The 14,273-nt window shown below is 53.1% G+C and overlaps 1 protein-coding gene across 1 annotated transcript in view; it reads right to left on the bottom strand.

Moving 5' to 3' along the window:
- Positions 1–3,828, bottom strand: part of LOC130033099 (protein FAM169B-like) — a 42,372-nt gene extending 38,544 nt beyond the window's left edge. Inside the window, exon 1 of the mRNA XM_056124800.1 lies at positions 3,759–3,828. Coding sequence (XP_055980775.1) covers positions 3,759–3,789 — 31 coding nt within the window. The 5' untranslated portion in view covers positions 3,790–3,828. The remainder of the gene's footprint in view (positions 1–3,758) is intronic.
- Positions 3,829–14,273: the final 10,445 nt, after the last annotated feature.

Here is a 14,273-nt window from a genome sequence, read left to right as displayed (position 1 = left end):
CATGGGAGCCTTGTGGACAGCAGGTATGGGCCGGGGTTGTGGGGGCGACTAGAACCTCATGGGAAGGGGGGCGTTCCGGTCCGTCCTTCACGCCCTACCAAGGTCACCAGTCGCCCCCCACGAGCGGCTCTCCAGCACAGCCACGGCCCCAGAAGCACAAGGACTTAATGCAGAACCCAGCAGCTTGGAGCAGAAAAGTGAACGGACTATGCGTTGATCCAGGCCATCAAGTCTGCCGGAGGGGAAAGGGTGTTGCCCCATTCGCCCTCTCCTCTCTGGAAAGAAAGATGGCGGCCACATGGGAGCCTTGTGGACAGCAGGTACGAGCCGGGGGTGTGGGGGCAACTAAAACCTCATGGGAAGGGGGGCGTTCTGGTCCGTCCTTCACGCCCTACCGAGGTCACCAGTTGCCCCCCACAAGCGGCTCTCCAGCACAGCCCCAGAAGCACAAGGACTTAATGCAGAACCCAGCAGCTTGGAGCAGAAAAGTGAAAGGACTATGCGTTAATCCAGGCAATCATTTCTGCCCAGAGGGGAAAAGGTGTTGCTCCCTTCCGCCCTCCTCCCTCTGGAAAGAAAGATGGCGGCCACATGGGAGCCTTGTGGACAGCAGGTATGGGCCGGGGTTGTGGGGGCGACTAGAACCTCATGGGAAGGGGGGCGTTCCGGTCCGTCCTTCACGCCCTACCAAGGTCACCAGTCGCCCCCCACGAGCGGCTCTCCAGCACAGCCACGGCCCCAGAAGCACAAGGACTTAATGCAGAACCCAGCAGCTTGGAGCAGAAAAGTGAACGGACTATGCGTTGATCCAGGCCATCAAGTCTGCCGGAGGGGAAAGGGTGTTGCCCCATTCGCCCTCTCCTCTCTGGAAAGAAAGATGGCGGCCACATGGGAGCCTTGTGGACAGCAGGTACGAGCCGGGGGTGTGGGGGCAACTAAAACCTCATGGGAAGGGGGGCGTTCTGGTCCGTCCTTCACGCCCTACCGAGGTCACCAGTTGCCCCCCACAAGCGGCTCTCCAGCACAGCCCCAGAAGCACAAGGACTTAATGCAGAACCCAGCAGCTTGGAGCAGAAAAGTGAAAGGACTATGCGTTAATCCAGGCAATCATTTCTGCCCAGAGGGGAAAAGGTGTTGCTCCCTTCCGCCCTCCTCCCTCTGGAAAGAAAGATGGCGGCCACATGGGAGCCTTGTGGACAGCAGGTATGAGCCGGGGGAGTGGGGGCGACTAAAACTTCATGGGTCGGGGGGCGTTCCGGTCCGTCCTTCACGCCCTACCGAGGTCACCAGTCGCCCCCCACGAGCGGCTCTCCAGCACGGCCATGGCCCCAGAAGCACAAGGACTTAATGCAGAACCCAGCAGCTTGGAGCAGAAAAGTGAACGGACTATGCGTTGATCCAGGCCATCAAGTCTGCCGGAGGGGAAAGGGTGTTGCCCCATTCGCCCTCTCCTCTCTGGAAAGAAAGATGGCGGCCACATGGTAGCCTTGTGGACAGCAGGTATGAGCCGGGAGTGTGGGGGCGACTAAAACCTCATGGGAAGGGGGGTGTTTCGCTCCGCCCTTCACGCCCTACCGAGGCCACCGGTTGCCCCCCGCGAGCGGCTCTCCAGCACGGCCACGACTCCAGAACACAGACACCAATTTCTTAACTATCTGACTTTCAGTAGAAATACCTCCAGGGTCAATAGGTAAAATAGCCTAAATCCAAAACCAACATTTAATTCTTGAACCCAGCTGTAGAAAGCAAATCACTTCACAATGCTTTTTCAGCATGTCTGATTTGGGGGGGTGGTAAACTCTAAAAAATAGTGGTGAATCTTTTATTGAAACAATGAATCTAATCAAAGCAGATAGAGTGTTAACTAGAATTCATCTGCCTCACAGGGACGGGGAGGGGTGGGGGGTGGGGTTTTATTGGGGTTCTTCGTGGTAAAAAATAAGTATTGGTAAAGGGAAATGTGGTTGATATTTGCATGACTGAGACATAAACCTGAAAGCTTTGTAACCTTTCCCACAGTGATTCAATAAATAAATTTAAAAAAAATGGCCTTTTTTTTTTTTTTTTTTTTTTTGCTTTTTGGGTCATACCTGGCGATGCACAGGGGTTACCCCTGGCTTTGCACTGCACTCAAGAATTACTCCCGTCAGTGTTGGGGGACCATATGAGATGCTGGGAATAGAACACAAATGCCCTACCCGCTGTGCTATCACTCCAGCCCCTAAAATAGTCATTTTTTTTAAATTTAAAAATAAAAACTAATAAATACAAGAGCAGTTCTGCCACACACACGGCTAAGTGGGCCAAAATGTCCATTTCCCCCCACCCCCTTTCTGATTAGGAAGTTGAGTTGAAAAAAGTTAGCCTAAGCTAGCCTCTTTTCTCTCCCTTTGTTCTAACTAGTGTGAAGAGTTAACACAACATCTGTCACCAACTTCCCAGAAAGACTCAAGCACACACAAACTAATTAACTACCCCCTGGGAGCAGACAGCCTGCCGGTCCTCTGGGGTGGCCCCAGACAAACAAAACAAAGAAATCCTATCTTCCACTGACCTCCTCCCACCTCCAAAAATAAAGATAAAATTTTGTCGATCCCTGGACCCTGGACCAACCCTCTCCCCTAAACTTCATTCAGTGGAAAGAGGGAGAAAAGTTACTCAAAAGGCTACTCAAAGGTTCCAGCTTTTCCAGCCGGATCCTAAAAGCTGATTATCCTTGCTATTGTCGGCTGGGAACATGTTCTCTCTGCAGACGCGCGTCCTGGGGGAGGGTCACAGCCCGTATTGGGAGGCTAGGTGCGGGGGCCGGGGGTGGGGGGTGGGGGGCGAAGGTCGGTCGCCTACCCGGGACCTTAGGACTAGCGGGTCCAACTGCACGTGCTGGGCAGCTGAGGACCCCCTGGTGGCCCGCATCCCCTTCGGTCAAGCGCTGCAAGAGGTAGGAGCTACAACGCCTCTCTGACAACATCCGACGCGCGTCCTACGGCTCCGATCCAAATGCTCTGGACAGGTACTATATTATCCCCCTCTGGGAGTGACCACCCCTAAGCACCGCCGGCCGTGGGCCCCCAACAACAAATGCTCGGTCCTGGCCGGCGAGGCCGGAGGAACCTCTGCGCGCGTGCAGGCTCCCCGGGGCTCCCGGGCGCGAACCCCAGCTGGCCGGTGGTGCAGCATGGGGGCGACAGGGGCGCCCCTGAACCGGAGCGGCCCGACAGAGCTCCAGAGCGGAGACCCCAGGGCGGCCCCAGCGCTGAGACCGCGCACAGCCGCAGGTGCGCACGGCTGCGCCCTTTCCCGCCAAGTTTCTGGCTCCGCGCGCGGCCCGTTCAGTCCAGGGACCCAGCCACTGAAACCCGATTTCGGGGAAGAGCTGTCGAGCAGCTCCGCGGTCCCCGCACCTGAGGCTCCGCCCTGGGCCTCCACCTGCAGGTCTCCGGCGCGCTGCGGCCCCGCCCACCGCCCTGGCCACGCCCCCGGAGCGCCCCTGTCCCGCCCCGGACCCCCTTGGCTCCGCCCCTGGCCGGCCCTCTAGCCCCACCTCCTTGGCCACGCTCCCAGGTCGGCTGCCCCGCCCCGGGACGGCCCAGTCCTGGGTCGCTTGGGAATTGCCCTAGCCGGTCTCCGCTGCCCCGCGCGCTGCGGGCCTAGTCCTTGGCCGCGCGCAGCCTGGAACTTTCTGCCGGCCCAGCCACTGAAACCGACTCACGGGGCAGGGGCTGTGCGGCAGCTCGCTTGGCAGCGCGCGGTCCCCTCACCTGCGGCTCGGCCGGCCGCCTCCGTCTGCATGTCCCGCGACTCCTGGCAGAGCCCGCCCCGCCTAGCTCCACTCCGCGGCCACGCCCCTGCTGGGCCGCCCCGCCTATATAGCCACGCGCCGGGCAGACGCCCCGCCCCTGCCCAGCCCCCTGCTCAGCCAGCCCCCCGGCAGACCGCCCCCGGGTCGCGTCTGTCCACGCCCCTTACCGCCCCGCAGGTGTCTGACCTCACCTTTTGGCCACGCCCCCATACCGGCCGCCCCGCCTCCAGGCAGGACGGCCCAGTCCTGGGTTCCTGGGTTTGCCCTCGTAGAACTTGCTCATTTCTGCTCCTTGTCCCCTCCCCCTGGGATGCCGGCCCTTTCTCCACCCCACCCCGATCCGAAGCTAACTCCTATCCCCGTGTCTGCCAGCTCCCCACTTTGCAAAGGAGTTCACTGCCTTATCGGATTCTTCATCTTTGAGGAGGACTTTTTTATTCCCCGACTTGGGGAAAAGAACACTGCTGGCATACTCTCCCCCATCCCCCCAGACCACACCCCCTTCCCCCCCACCCCACCCACACACACATTTCTCCCCAGAGCCCCTCTCTGTGCACCCTCCCACTTCTGTTTTCTGTTTCAGTTGGACAAGACTCTTTTATATATACTCCTTTCTGGATAGTTTACATAGTTCAGAGATAGGGGGGCGGGAGGTGGGGGGGACTAGGCTGGGTGGTTCATTCCATCCCTCAGCACAACAGAATGTGGTGGGGTCCCTCGGAAAGTTTCCCTCCCTTTTCTCTCTCCAGATGTTCCACCTCTTCCCCATCAACCCGACACACATTCCACCCCAGGGTTCTGTCTCAGCGTTCCTGGGGCCTCTCAGGAACATAATGTTATGACAGATAAGAAGCTGTATGTAATGAGAATTATCAAACCGTAATGAAAATTAAGAAAGTGTGATGGGGACTGGGAAACTGCAGCTGACCCCCTAAGTTAAACAAGAGAAGGGAGGGAGAAGCATTCCTTTTATGACCCCAATTAACCGAGTTAAGGGCCCACCAGCCCACCAGATTGATGGCAGTACACTGGGCCTGACAGATTTATGGGAGTGCACGGTGGACAGTACCTGAAGACCACACCAAAAATGGGCAAGAGATACTGACACTGACTGTTTTCCTTTTGAGCACCTGAAGGTCGTACCATGCGGGGAAAATGCTTTGATTGTTTTTCTTTTACTTATTACCTCTGTATCCTCTGTTTCACTGATAAGAATGTTCGTAGACTGTAGCCCACCTTTAAGGGATAAAAGAGAGACCCTCTCAGCAAACTGGGCTCCAAGTCTCTTTCTCTTCTGACTTGAGGTCCTCAGCACTGAGCTTCTAATAAACCCACTATCCTATCCTGAGCTGTCTCTCTCTCTGTTCATTCGAAACTCATGCCAGCACAACAATAAAACTCTGCCCTGGAGTGTAGGCTGACAGGGAAACAAAGATAACCGGCAATCCTGGAGTTTAGGCTGACGGAAACTAAGATAATTGGCAATTAGGCCTGGAAGATTGGTTTCACCTTGCCAGTGAAGAAGAATGCCAGTGAAGAAGAACGCCCTTGCCACCTTTCCCCCAACAACCTGACACGTATTTTATTCCCAGAGTCCTGCCCCCACATTCATAGAAATTCCCAGGACCATAAAACTGTCTCCTGGAGCCTAGGTGGACAAGGAGACAAAGGGGCAAGAATGTCCAGACAGATTTAGGCCAACTAGATATCCCTGTAATCTTCTGGCATCTTTTGTAAACACTTGCCAACAAGGAATGCCAGAAGCCCTTAAAAAGGCCTACAAAAGGGCTGGAGCAATAATACAGCAGGCAGGGCATTTGCCTTGCGCGCGGCTGACTCGGATTCAATCCTCAGCACTCCATATGGCTCCCCCCCCCCCCGCCCCCCCCAAGCACTGCCAGGAGTAACTCTTGAGTGCAGGGCCAGGAGGAACCCCTGAGCATTGCTAAGTTTGACCACACCACCAAAGAGCATATGGGAATTCCTGGAATAGAACCCGGGTCCGCCACAAGCAAGGTTCTATTACTCCAGACCTTCCTTGATACTTTGGTGGTGCTAGGTCGTCATCAATTCCTAGAGGAACTGGGTTCCCAGGGATATTTAAGTCTCCGCCGCCTTTGATCGGCTGAGGGAGGTGTACTTGCGCGCTTTCAGCGCCCCCTAGTGGCAGGCAAGCCTAAAGCGCAATCAAGTGCTAGAGAAGGGCTTTTGGGGAGCAGAGAGGCGGGGCGGCAGGGGAGAAGATGGGTTGGAGGAAAGGGAACCTGCTCAGGAAAGGGAAACGTCTGAGAAAGCAGTGCAAGAGGTGGTCCTGAAGGACTTTGGCCAGCAGTTTTCTGTCATCTGCTTTTATTTCACTTATTTATGGCTTTCATTATTAAAGAAACTCATGAGTCGTATGCTTGTACAATAAAGTTAGTATTATCAGCAGATGCATGATAAAGTCCTTCACTAAAACTAGTATTTTTAATAAAAACGTTTGGGCCATAGCCAGCGATGCTCAGGGGTGAGTCCTGGTTCTGCGCTCAGGGATTACTCCTGGCAGTGCTCAGGAACCAGGAATCAAACCCAGATTGGCTGCATGCAAGGCAAGTGCTCTATCCACTCCTCTATCACTCCAATCCCTAAAATTGAACTTTTTTTTAATGGGATAAAAAATGGTGTGGGCTGGAGTGATAGCATGCGGGTAGGGCGTTTGCCTTGCACGCAGCCAACATGGCCGACCTGAGTTCGGTTCCTCCGCCCCTCTCTGAGAGCCCAGCAAGCTACCGAGAGTATCTTGCCTGCCCGGCAGAGCCTGGCAAGCTCCCCGTGATGTATTCGATATGCCAAACACAGTAACAACAAGTCTCATGATGGAGACGTTACTGGGCCCGCTCGAGCAAATCGATGAACAACGGGAGGACAGTGACAGTGACAGTGAAAAAATGGTGAAATTTTTATTTACTTTCACTTTTCTACTTTCCAACTCTGAGTTTGAGCATCTTTATTGCTCCATATTTTCATTCTTGAAGATAACCAAGAACCTGGGAATCATGTTTTAACACAGAGACCCACCACCGCTGCTTCTGCCTCACCTGCATCATTATCACTGTCACCATTTGTTAAGAAATGACATGTTGGCCAAGAATTGAGTGCTGAAAGTAGGTTAAAGGAATATTCCTGATAAGCTTTCAGAATCTGTATTGTAAACCACAATGCCCAAAGGGGGGGGGGGGGGAGAGTCACTCAGAATCATGTTTGAATTCTGTTTAAGAGAGAGAGAGAGAGAGAGAAAGAGTTGGCGGGAAGAGGGAGAGAGAGAGGGAGAGAGTGGGAGAGAGGAAGAGGGGAGAGAAAAAGAGGCGGGAAGTGAGAGGGGGAGAGAGGGGGAAAGGAGGGGGAAGAGAGAGAGAAACACCCAGGATCATGTTGAGTTCTATTTAAGAGAGAGAAAGAGAGAGAGGAGGGAAGAAAGAGAGGAGGGAGAAAGGGGGAAGAGGGAGATGGAGAGAGGAAGAGGGGGGAAGAGAGGGGGAGAGAGGGAGGAGAGACAGAGGGAGGGAGAGAGAGAGAGAGAGAGAGAGAGAGAGAGAGAGAGAACACCTGCCATAGAGAGGCAGGCTGGGTGGTGGGGGTCAAGGGAACTGGAGACACTGGTGCTGGAAAATGTACACTGGTGGAGGGATGGGTGTTGGAATACCGTATGACTGAAACCTATTGTGAGCAGCTTTGTAAGGGTCTATCTCACAGTGACTCAATTAAAAAAAAAAGGAGTTTTTTTTTGTTGTTGTTGTTGTTTGTTTACTGAAATAGTTGAACCTGTGATGTTAGAAGGGCCTCTCTTGCTTTTAGTAAACCTGACTTTGTTCTTTGGTGCAGAATTTTTGTTTTCTCCTCCAGATCGTAAGACAAGGGTCTGCCAGAGGAGGCTGCTGATGCTGCTGAGCATGGCTTGTTCCCGGTTCCTTGAGAAGCCCCAAGAGTAAGCTCTGAGCACCTCCTGGTGTGACCCCATATCCTGCCCCCAAACGAACAGCCACCGAACAAGACAAGGAAGGGACTTGATAAACATCACCTCAGCCTGGTTTCTAGAAGTCATTTCATCGTGAACTGTTTCCAGTCTCGAAATTGTTCCCATCTGTTTGGGGGCCACCCCCTGCGGTGCTGGGGGGCTTCTCAGAGTTTGGGGCCACTATGGTGGTAGGGAATTAACATATCAACATATGGTAATTGGTTGCCTTTTGATGACCTAGGTTTGATCCCCAGGATCCCACACAGTCCCCTGAGCACCACCACGAGTAATTTCTGAGTGCAGAGCCAGGAATAACTCCTGAGCATCACCGAGAGTCCCCCCACCCACCCACCCCCTGCACCAACCCCACCCCAAATAAAAGGTAGGATTCTGTGGTGGTGACAACTGTACAGTGACAAACACTAACCAGTGTGTCCCTCCCTCAGCCCTTTACCTGGGGGTTGGGTTTGTGTCTGGCATCTCATTTCCCTTGATCAGAGTAGGGAGGTGTTAAGGCCCATCTTTCTGACCTGATTTGAGGAACTTTGTTGTGATTTCCTTTGAACTCATTGACAATTCCTGCCAGCCCCCTTTCCTTGGGCAAAAATGCCCATAATGACAATGACCATGATGATGACAATGATGATGTCTGGCTTGTCAAGCCTCTTGGACAGGCTGAATTAGCTGCAATTTTCTATTCTAAGCATACCAGTAAAGTGACGTTCTGAGCCCTCAGCTCGGGTCACATCTGCTTTGGCCAGATGTGTCAGAAGGTCCATGAAAAGAGGATGGATTGGGAATGACAGTCAGGGTTCCGTCCCTTTCTCCTAGGTTAAATGATGTGAGCAGCAGGATGGTTCCCTAGGTTTTCCTGAGCATGTCCAGGCTGAAGAGGTCAGAAATTCAGCAAGACCTTCACACAGAACCTCCCAGAGAACACAGCGAGCCCAGAAGTACAAGAGAACATTATAGAAGACGAGAAAAAACGACCCCAGAGACCCAAAAAATGCATACAGAATACTTTTATTTAACTTAAAGCATGTAGTACTTTAACTACTAGAAAAAAGCGGAGTAAGAGAAACCAAAGTAGCCGTCGCTTTAGCCATTCAAAATAGACAAAAAGTTTTTTTTTTCCCATAAAGAATTCAGAGTATAATGCAATAACAGGAATAAAGTCATACAACAGAATAATACAAAACCATTTTGAAATTTTTTTTACCTACTGAATTTTTTTTTATAGAAACAGGAAAAAAATTTTTATTTTTTTAGGAATAATTTATACAGAGAAAGTCATAGCATGTAACAAATTGGCCACGTGATGACAATTTTTGTGGGGTTTTTTGGAACTTTTTTTAAAAAAACTTTTATTTCTCAACAAGAAAACTCAGAAAATGCATTATATGCGATGCATTCGGTCCAATGGGCCTTCTGTGGCTTGATTTTTAGTTTTTTGTGGGTTTTTTTTTTTTTTTGTCCCAGAGGTAGACAAACTCTGGCAAACAGCTCACCTCAACCTTAGAAAGCAGCCAGGTGTTTTATTTTTTTCTTTTTTGCCAAGCATTGGAGGATGTGTCTATGCAACAAGCATCCAAATTAAGAAATTGAAAACAAAGCCCAAATTCTCTGTGGACCTTTCTCCCACCGAGGGCACATCCACGGAGAGGATCGCAGTGATGGGATGGAGCCATGCAGCTAGTGGCCCCTTGGGGAAGGTGAACAGAAGGTGATCACTTGGGAAATGCGGCCAAACTGAAGAACCGAATTGAGTGTAATCACCAAAATGGTTAAGGTTTTTGGTAAGGAAAAAAAAAATGTTTTCTGGGATTGAATGAGGTCTTTCAGCCTTACAGAAAGATAAACAGGGTCTCTTCCTTGCTCCTTTATTTTTTTAAGTTTTAATCTTTTTTTTTTCTTTTTTGGTTTTTGAGCGTACCAGGTTATGGGTCCCTGGCTTGGTGCTTAGGGTGGGGGTAGGGGTCGCTCCCGGCTATGCTGGGGGGGACCAGACTTTGCCAGAGATCAAACCTGGGTGTCCTGCATTCAAAGCAGACTCGTAGACCCTTAGAGCCACCTCCCTGGTCTCCTTTCTTGCTCTAGCAAGGCCTTCATCACCCAAGGCAGGCTTGGAGGCCAGCAGCTTAAGGGTCTCTTAACGGCCTTTGTTCCTACTACATCTTCCTGGTGGGATGAGGGAGGGAACTGGGTCCACCCCTCAGTGCTACTAATGTCACAAAGAAAACCCCCACATGCTGACCGGGGCAGGGGATGACTCGTTGCCCAGTTGGCCTGGCACTTCAACATCTCTGCCTATTTCCTTGGCCAATGAGGGCCGAGTCTCGAAAGTCAAACGGCCAGAGGAAGCAGATCCCCTTCCAAGCAGAAGGTTCTGGAAGATCACGATACTGAAGATACAGAAGTATACTTTTTTTTTATTTAAAAAAAGGGGGGGGTTGGGGGAGGACTAGGGGGCCACACCTGGCTGTGCTCAGAGCTTACTCTTGGCTCTGCATTCAAGGAGGATAACTCCTGGCAGGGTTTGGGGACCATGTGGGATGCTGGGGATCGAACCCACGTGGGCTACATGCAAGGCAGGTGCCTTCCCACAGTCCTATCTCTTTGGCCCCAGAGTATACTTCTTAATTCATCCTCAGTCCTTTAGTACACGCACAAGTAGTGGCAGAGATGGTGGGGTGAGGTGAAGGGAGAGGGTGGGATGGAGGTGAAGGGAAAAATCCTTTATTATTATTTTTTGGCATACTGTAAAGCTAGCTAGTAAACAGGCATCCTAAAAAAAATAATATATATTTATATATGGATCACAAACACACACTTGCACACGCAGAGAGGAAAAAAAAAGTGTCTTTAAATTATGTTCGGCGATTACCTACTATAGATGACTTAAAAAATTACCCTAAGTTCTTACAAAAAAAAAAAAGAAGAAAAAAATGCGATGGAACATTGAATTAGTTCTTGTAAACCAGATCTTCGTCAACTGACTACCCGTAATCTACTGGACAGAGCCCTAGTGAAAATGCTAATGAGTGAGTAATGGATGTTTGAGGAACGGATGTTTGCCGGGAGGATGTGGACGGACTAACGTGGACGCACAGATGGGTCAGCATTATGTTCTCGCATCATAGTAAAAAAAAGAACAAAAACAAAAAAAAAACCCAAACAAACAAAAAACCAAACCAAGCAATAAAAAACAAAACCAAAATAAACCCGCCCCAGCACCCCCATGTCGGATGGGTGGACGGTCGGCCTCCGTGCTACTGAGGCGCGTTTTCAAAGGTGGAGGTTGGGTTTGTTGGCTGGAACCAAACAGCCATGGACAGAGGCGGAGCCTGGATGCTGGCCTGAGCCTGTCAAACCGTTGCATGCAAGAGGCAGCCACGCCGCTGTCAACCCCGTCCCCTTCACGACGAAGACGCCGATGGTGACTTCCAGAGGAACCTTGATCTGCTTTTCCTCCTCCACCAGTCCCATATGCTGGACGCCCCGCTGGAAACCCTCTGGGCTGCCCAGGCTGGAATCTTCAGCATCGCTCGCATCTGAGCCACCTCCCAGAAACAGCCGCTCTCCAAGTTCTCGTCCGCACCCCGACTCCTTCCGAGGGGCTTAAGGCAGTGGGGTTTTCCTCACTGGTCCTGAAAACTGGAGTTTCCAGCTTGCTCTTGCCACTGAGCCCAGGACACGAGAACACGGCCGACTCAGAAATGCATCATGGACGCCAAGTCTATCCCCCAAGTTTGAGCACGTTTGGGGGCCCGGCTGAGGCAGGTGTGGAACGTGGCTGTCAATGGTGGTTGCGGGGCGGGGGGGGGGGGGACACACGCCTGCATCGGGGAGTCTTCTTCCATGCTGGCGGGACCCACTGGACCCAGTGCCCTGGGCTTGGCACCCGTTGGCACTTTGGGAATCATCACTGTGCCCAGCGACACCTTCAGCCACCTGTCCCCGGAGATGCACTAGCGAGAGAGAGGTTTGGTTGGGGAACCCGGACCCAGCCCCTGGCTCCCAGCCCTGAATATGGCCATCCGCTGTCTGCATCAGCACACCAGTTAGTGCCCAGCGTTGGACCACCAGAGCCAAAATCACCTCTGGCCCCCGCTCCCCGGTTTCTAAGCCACTTCCACTCCACAAGTGTCATTTAAGTCACCAGGTGGGGTGGGAAGGGGAGACCCCACAGTTGTGGGTTGCCCCGCGCCCACCGACTACGTCTCACGTTTTGGCATTGCCTGGACAAGACCCGGGCCAGGTCTTGCTCTCACCATAGAGGCTGAACCCCACTGGCAGCACGCAGCATGCGGGGGGGTAAAAGGGCAGAGCCGCTGGGTGGCAACTGTGTCTGCACCCACTCCCCATCCCGCTGGGCTGGACCAGGCAGACAACTCAGCTCCAGCCCCTCTTTGGAGGAGACTGAGGTGAGCAGGGCCAGCACAGGAGAGGCAGCACCAGCACACTTGGGCCAAGCCACACTGCGTGGCCATGGCGGGGTTCAGGCCCGCCCCGCACCAAAGCCTGATCGGGTGCGCACACATTTCTGCCTTAGGGTTCCCAAAGCGTCTGTTCCCAGGGGCACGACGCCTGCCAGGTGATTCCTTTCTACTGCAAGGAACATCACCGGCTCAGGACACGCATAAACCGATACCCGACCCTCGAAGGACGAGTCTCATGAACCCTGGGGATCGGCTAAATGCGCTGTAGAAATCCAGTTATGGAAATTGGGGGGGTGAAGGGGGTGCACGCGAGAGACTCGCTGCTCTGGGGGATGGGGGCATCACAGGCCCAGAGGGAGTGGATCTGAGGGACGAGGAGGGTAGAGGAGCCCCCACCTCACCCTCGCTTTGGAGAAAACCTCATGCCCAGTGGCCCAGACCTGTCAAAGGCGCTTCCCTCCCCGTGAACGGTAGCAGCAGGGGGATGGGTGGGGGGCTTGGGTCCTGCCATCAGCCCTCCAGCCTGTAGGGTGCTGGGGCTGGCCTGGTGTGGGTCACGACTCCACTCGGCCACCCCAGCATGTCTGGTGCTGAGCAGGGTGAACTGACCAGAGGGACCCCCTGCAGGAGCACTTTAATGGCCCCCTGGTCCCTCCCCCAGCCGGTCCCCCAGTAGAGAAAGTTTGGCATCGCGACTGCCCCCCAGAGCTGGGATTCCCCGACTCCCTCTCCTGGCTCTGCGGAAGCGGGAAGGTGGGGTGGGGGGGCCTGGGCCAGGCCAGGAGGGGCGCCTGAGTTCTGACACCTCTTGAAAGCCAGTGAGAAGACAGGAGACAGAGACAGCTCAGAGACAGTCCAGAAACAGCGGGCAGGTGGACGTGGGAAGCAGGAGGACGAGGTGGCCGGCCTGGGGTGCCCATGAGGTGCCCGGTTATCAACGGTCTATTGTCGGAGCTGGGCCACATTGAGATGGAGAAACACATTTAAAAAATAATAATAACAAGAGCGAGGTAGATAAATGTCTGAAAAGCAAAAGCGAGAGCTGGCGGGGCCGCCGCCCCACGCTGACGCCCTTTTTCTCAGCATCTAAATTCCCGACAGGGGCTTCGGAAGAGGGATCACAAAAGAAAATCCCTTTCCCTTCTGGATTCATTTATCTTTTTTTTTCACACATTAGAGAATATTTCCCCCCTCTACGGGACAAAGGCTAGAGGAAACTGGTGGGGGAGGCGGTGTTCAAAGTTCTGAGGAGAACTCCCACCTCTGGGGAGAAGACGCATGAGCTGTAACTTGCACCCCAACCCCATGGTCTGCATCTGCCATCACTGCGGCCCAAGTGGCAGGACTGCACCTCCAAAGCCCCAGGGATTGGGGGGCACACCCTGGACCAAGGAGCCAGTTGGGGAGGGGGTGGGAGCATGGCCACGGAAGAATAGCACCCCCAGCCCCACCCCAGTCCCCCAGGCTTTGGACTCCGGCTGCTTTTCAGGGAGGGGGCAGGTAAAACCAACAAGGCGAACCCTAAAACTAGCACCCACCAACTGTTCCCATTGCAGATCAAGCTGCAGTGGTACCCCAGGATGAAAAACATTGATCTGTCCTGTTTCAGGTCTTATACCCCTAACAGAGGCTGGAAAACAATGGGGTCCCACTTCCGGCCGGGGGGACCAGAAGCCTCGGACAAGGGTCGTGGAATTTTATGTTGTTTTCTGACCTGAGTTTCAACCATGTGTCCTCCTTTAACTGACCTGAAGCCAGGTGAGAACGGGCCAAGAAGAGAGGGGTGCCGGGCCCAGCTCTCTTATCCACACAGCCCTGGGGGAGGTGGTGAGGAAGTGGGGAAAGATTTATAAAAAAAAAAAAAAAAAGGCAAACAGGGTTCGAGAAGTCCAGCTGGCTGGGAGGGGGCGGGGAGGAGCGGCATTGAGAAGTTTCTTGGAGCGAGCAGAAAAGGAGCGACAGACCTGAAAGTTTTCATAGAGAGAATCCACAAAGATAAAGAACCCCCCCAAAAAAATAGCTTTTTTTTTTCTTTTTCTGT

The sequence above is a fragment of the Sorex fumeus genome, unplaced genomic scaffold (assembly GCF_029834395.1).
Source record: "Sorex fumeus unplaced genomic scaffold, SorFum_2.1 ptg000051l, whole genome shotgun sequence".
Taxonomy (NCBI): domain Eukaryota; kingdom Metazoa; phylum Chordata; class Mammalia; order Eulipotyphla; family Soricidae; genus Sorex; species Sorex fumeus.
The sequence above is the reverse complement of the archived record's forward strand: the minus strand, read 5'-3'. Positions and strand labels throughout refer to the sequence as shown.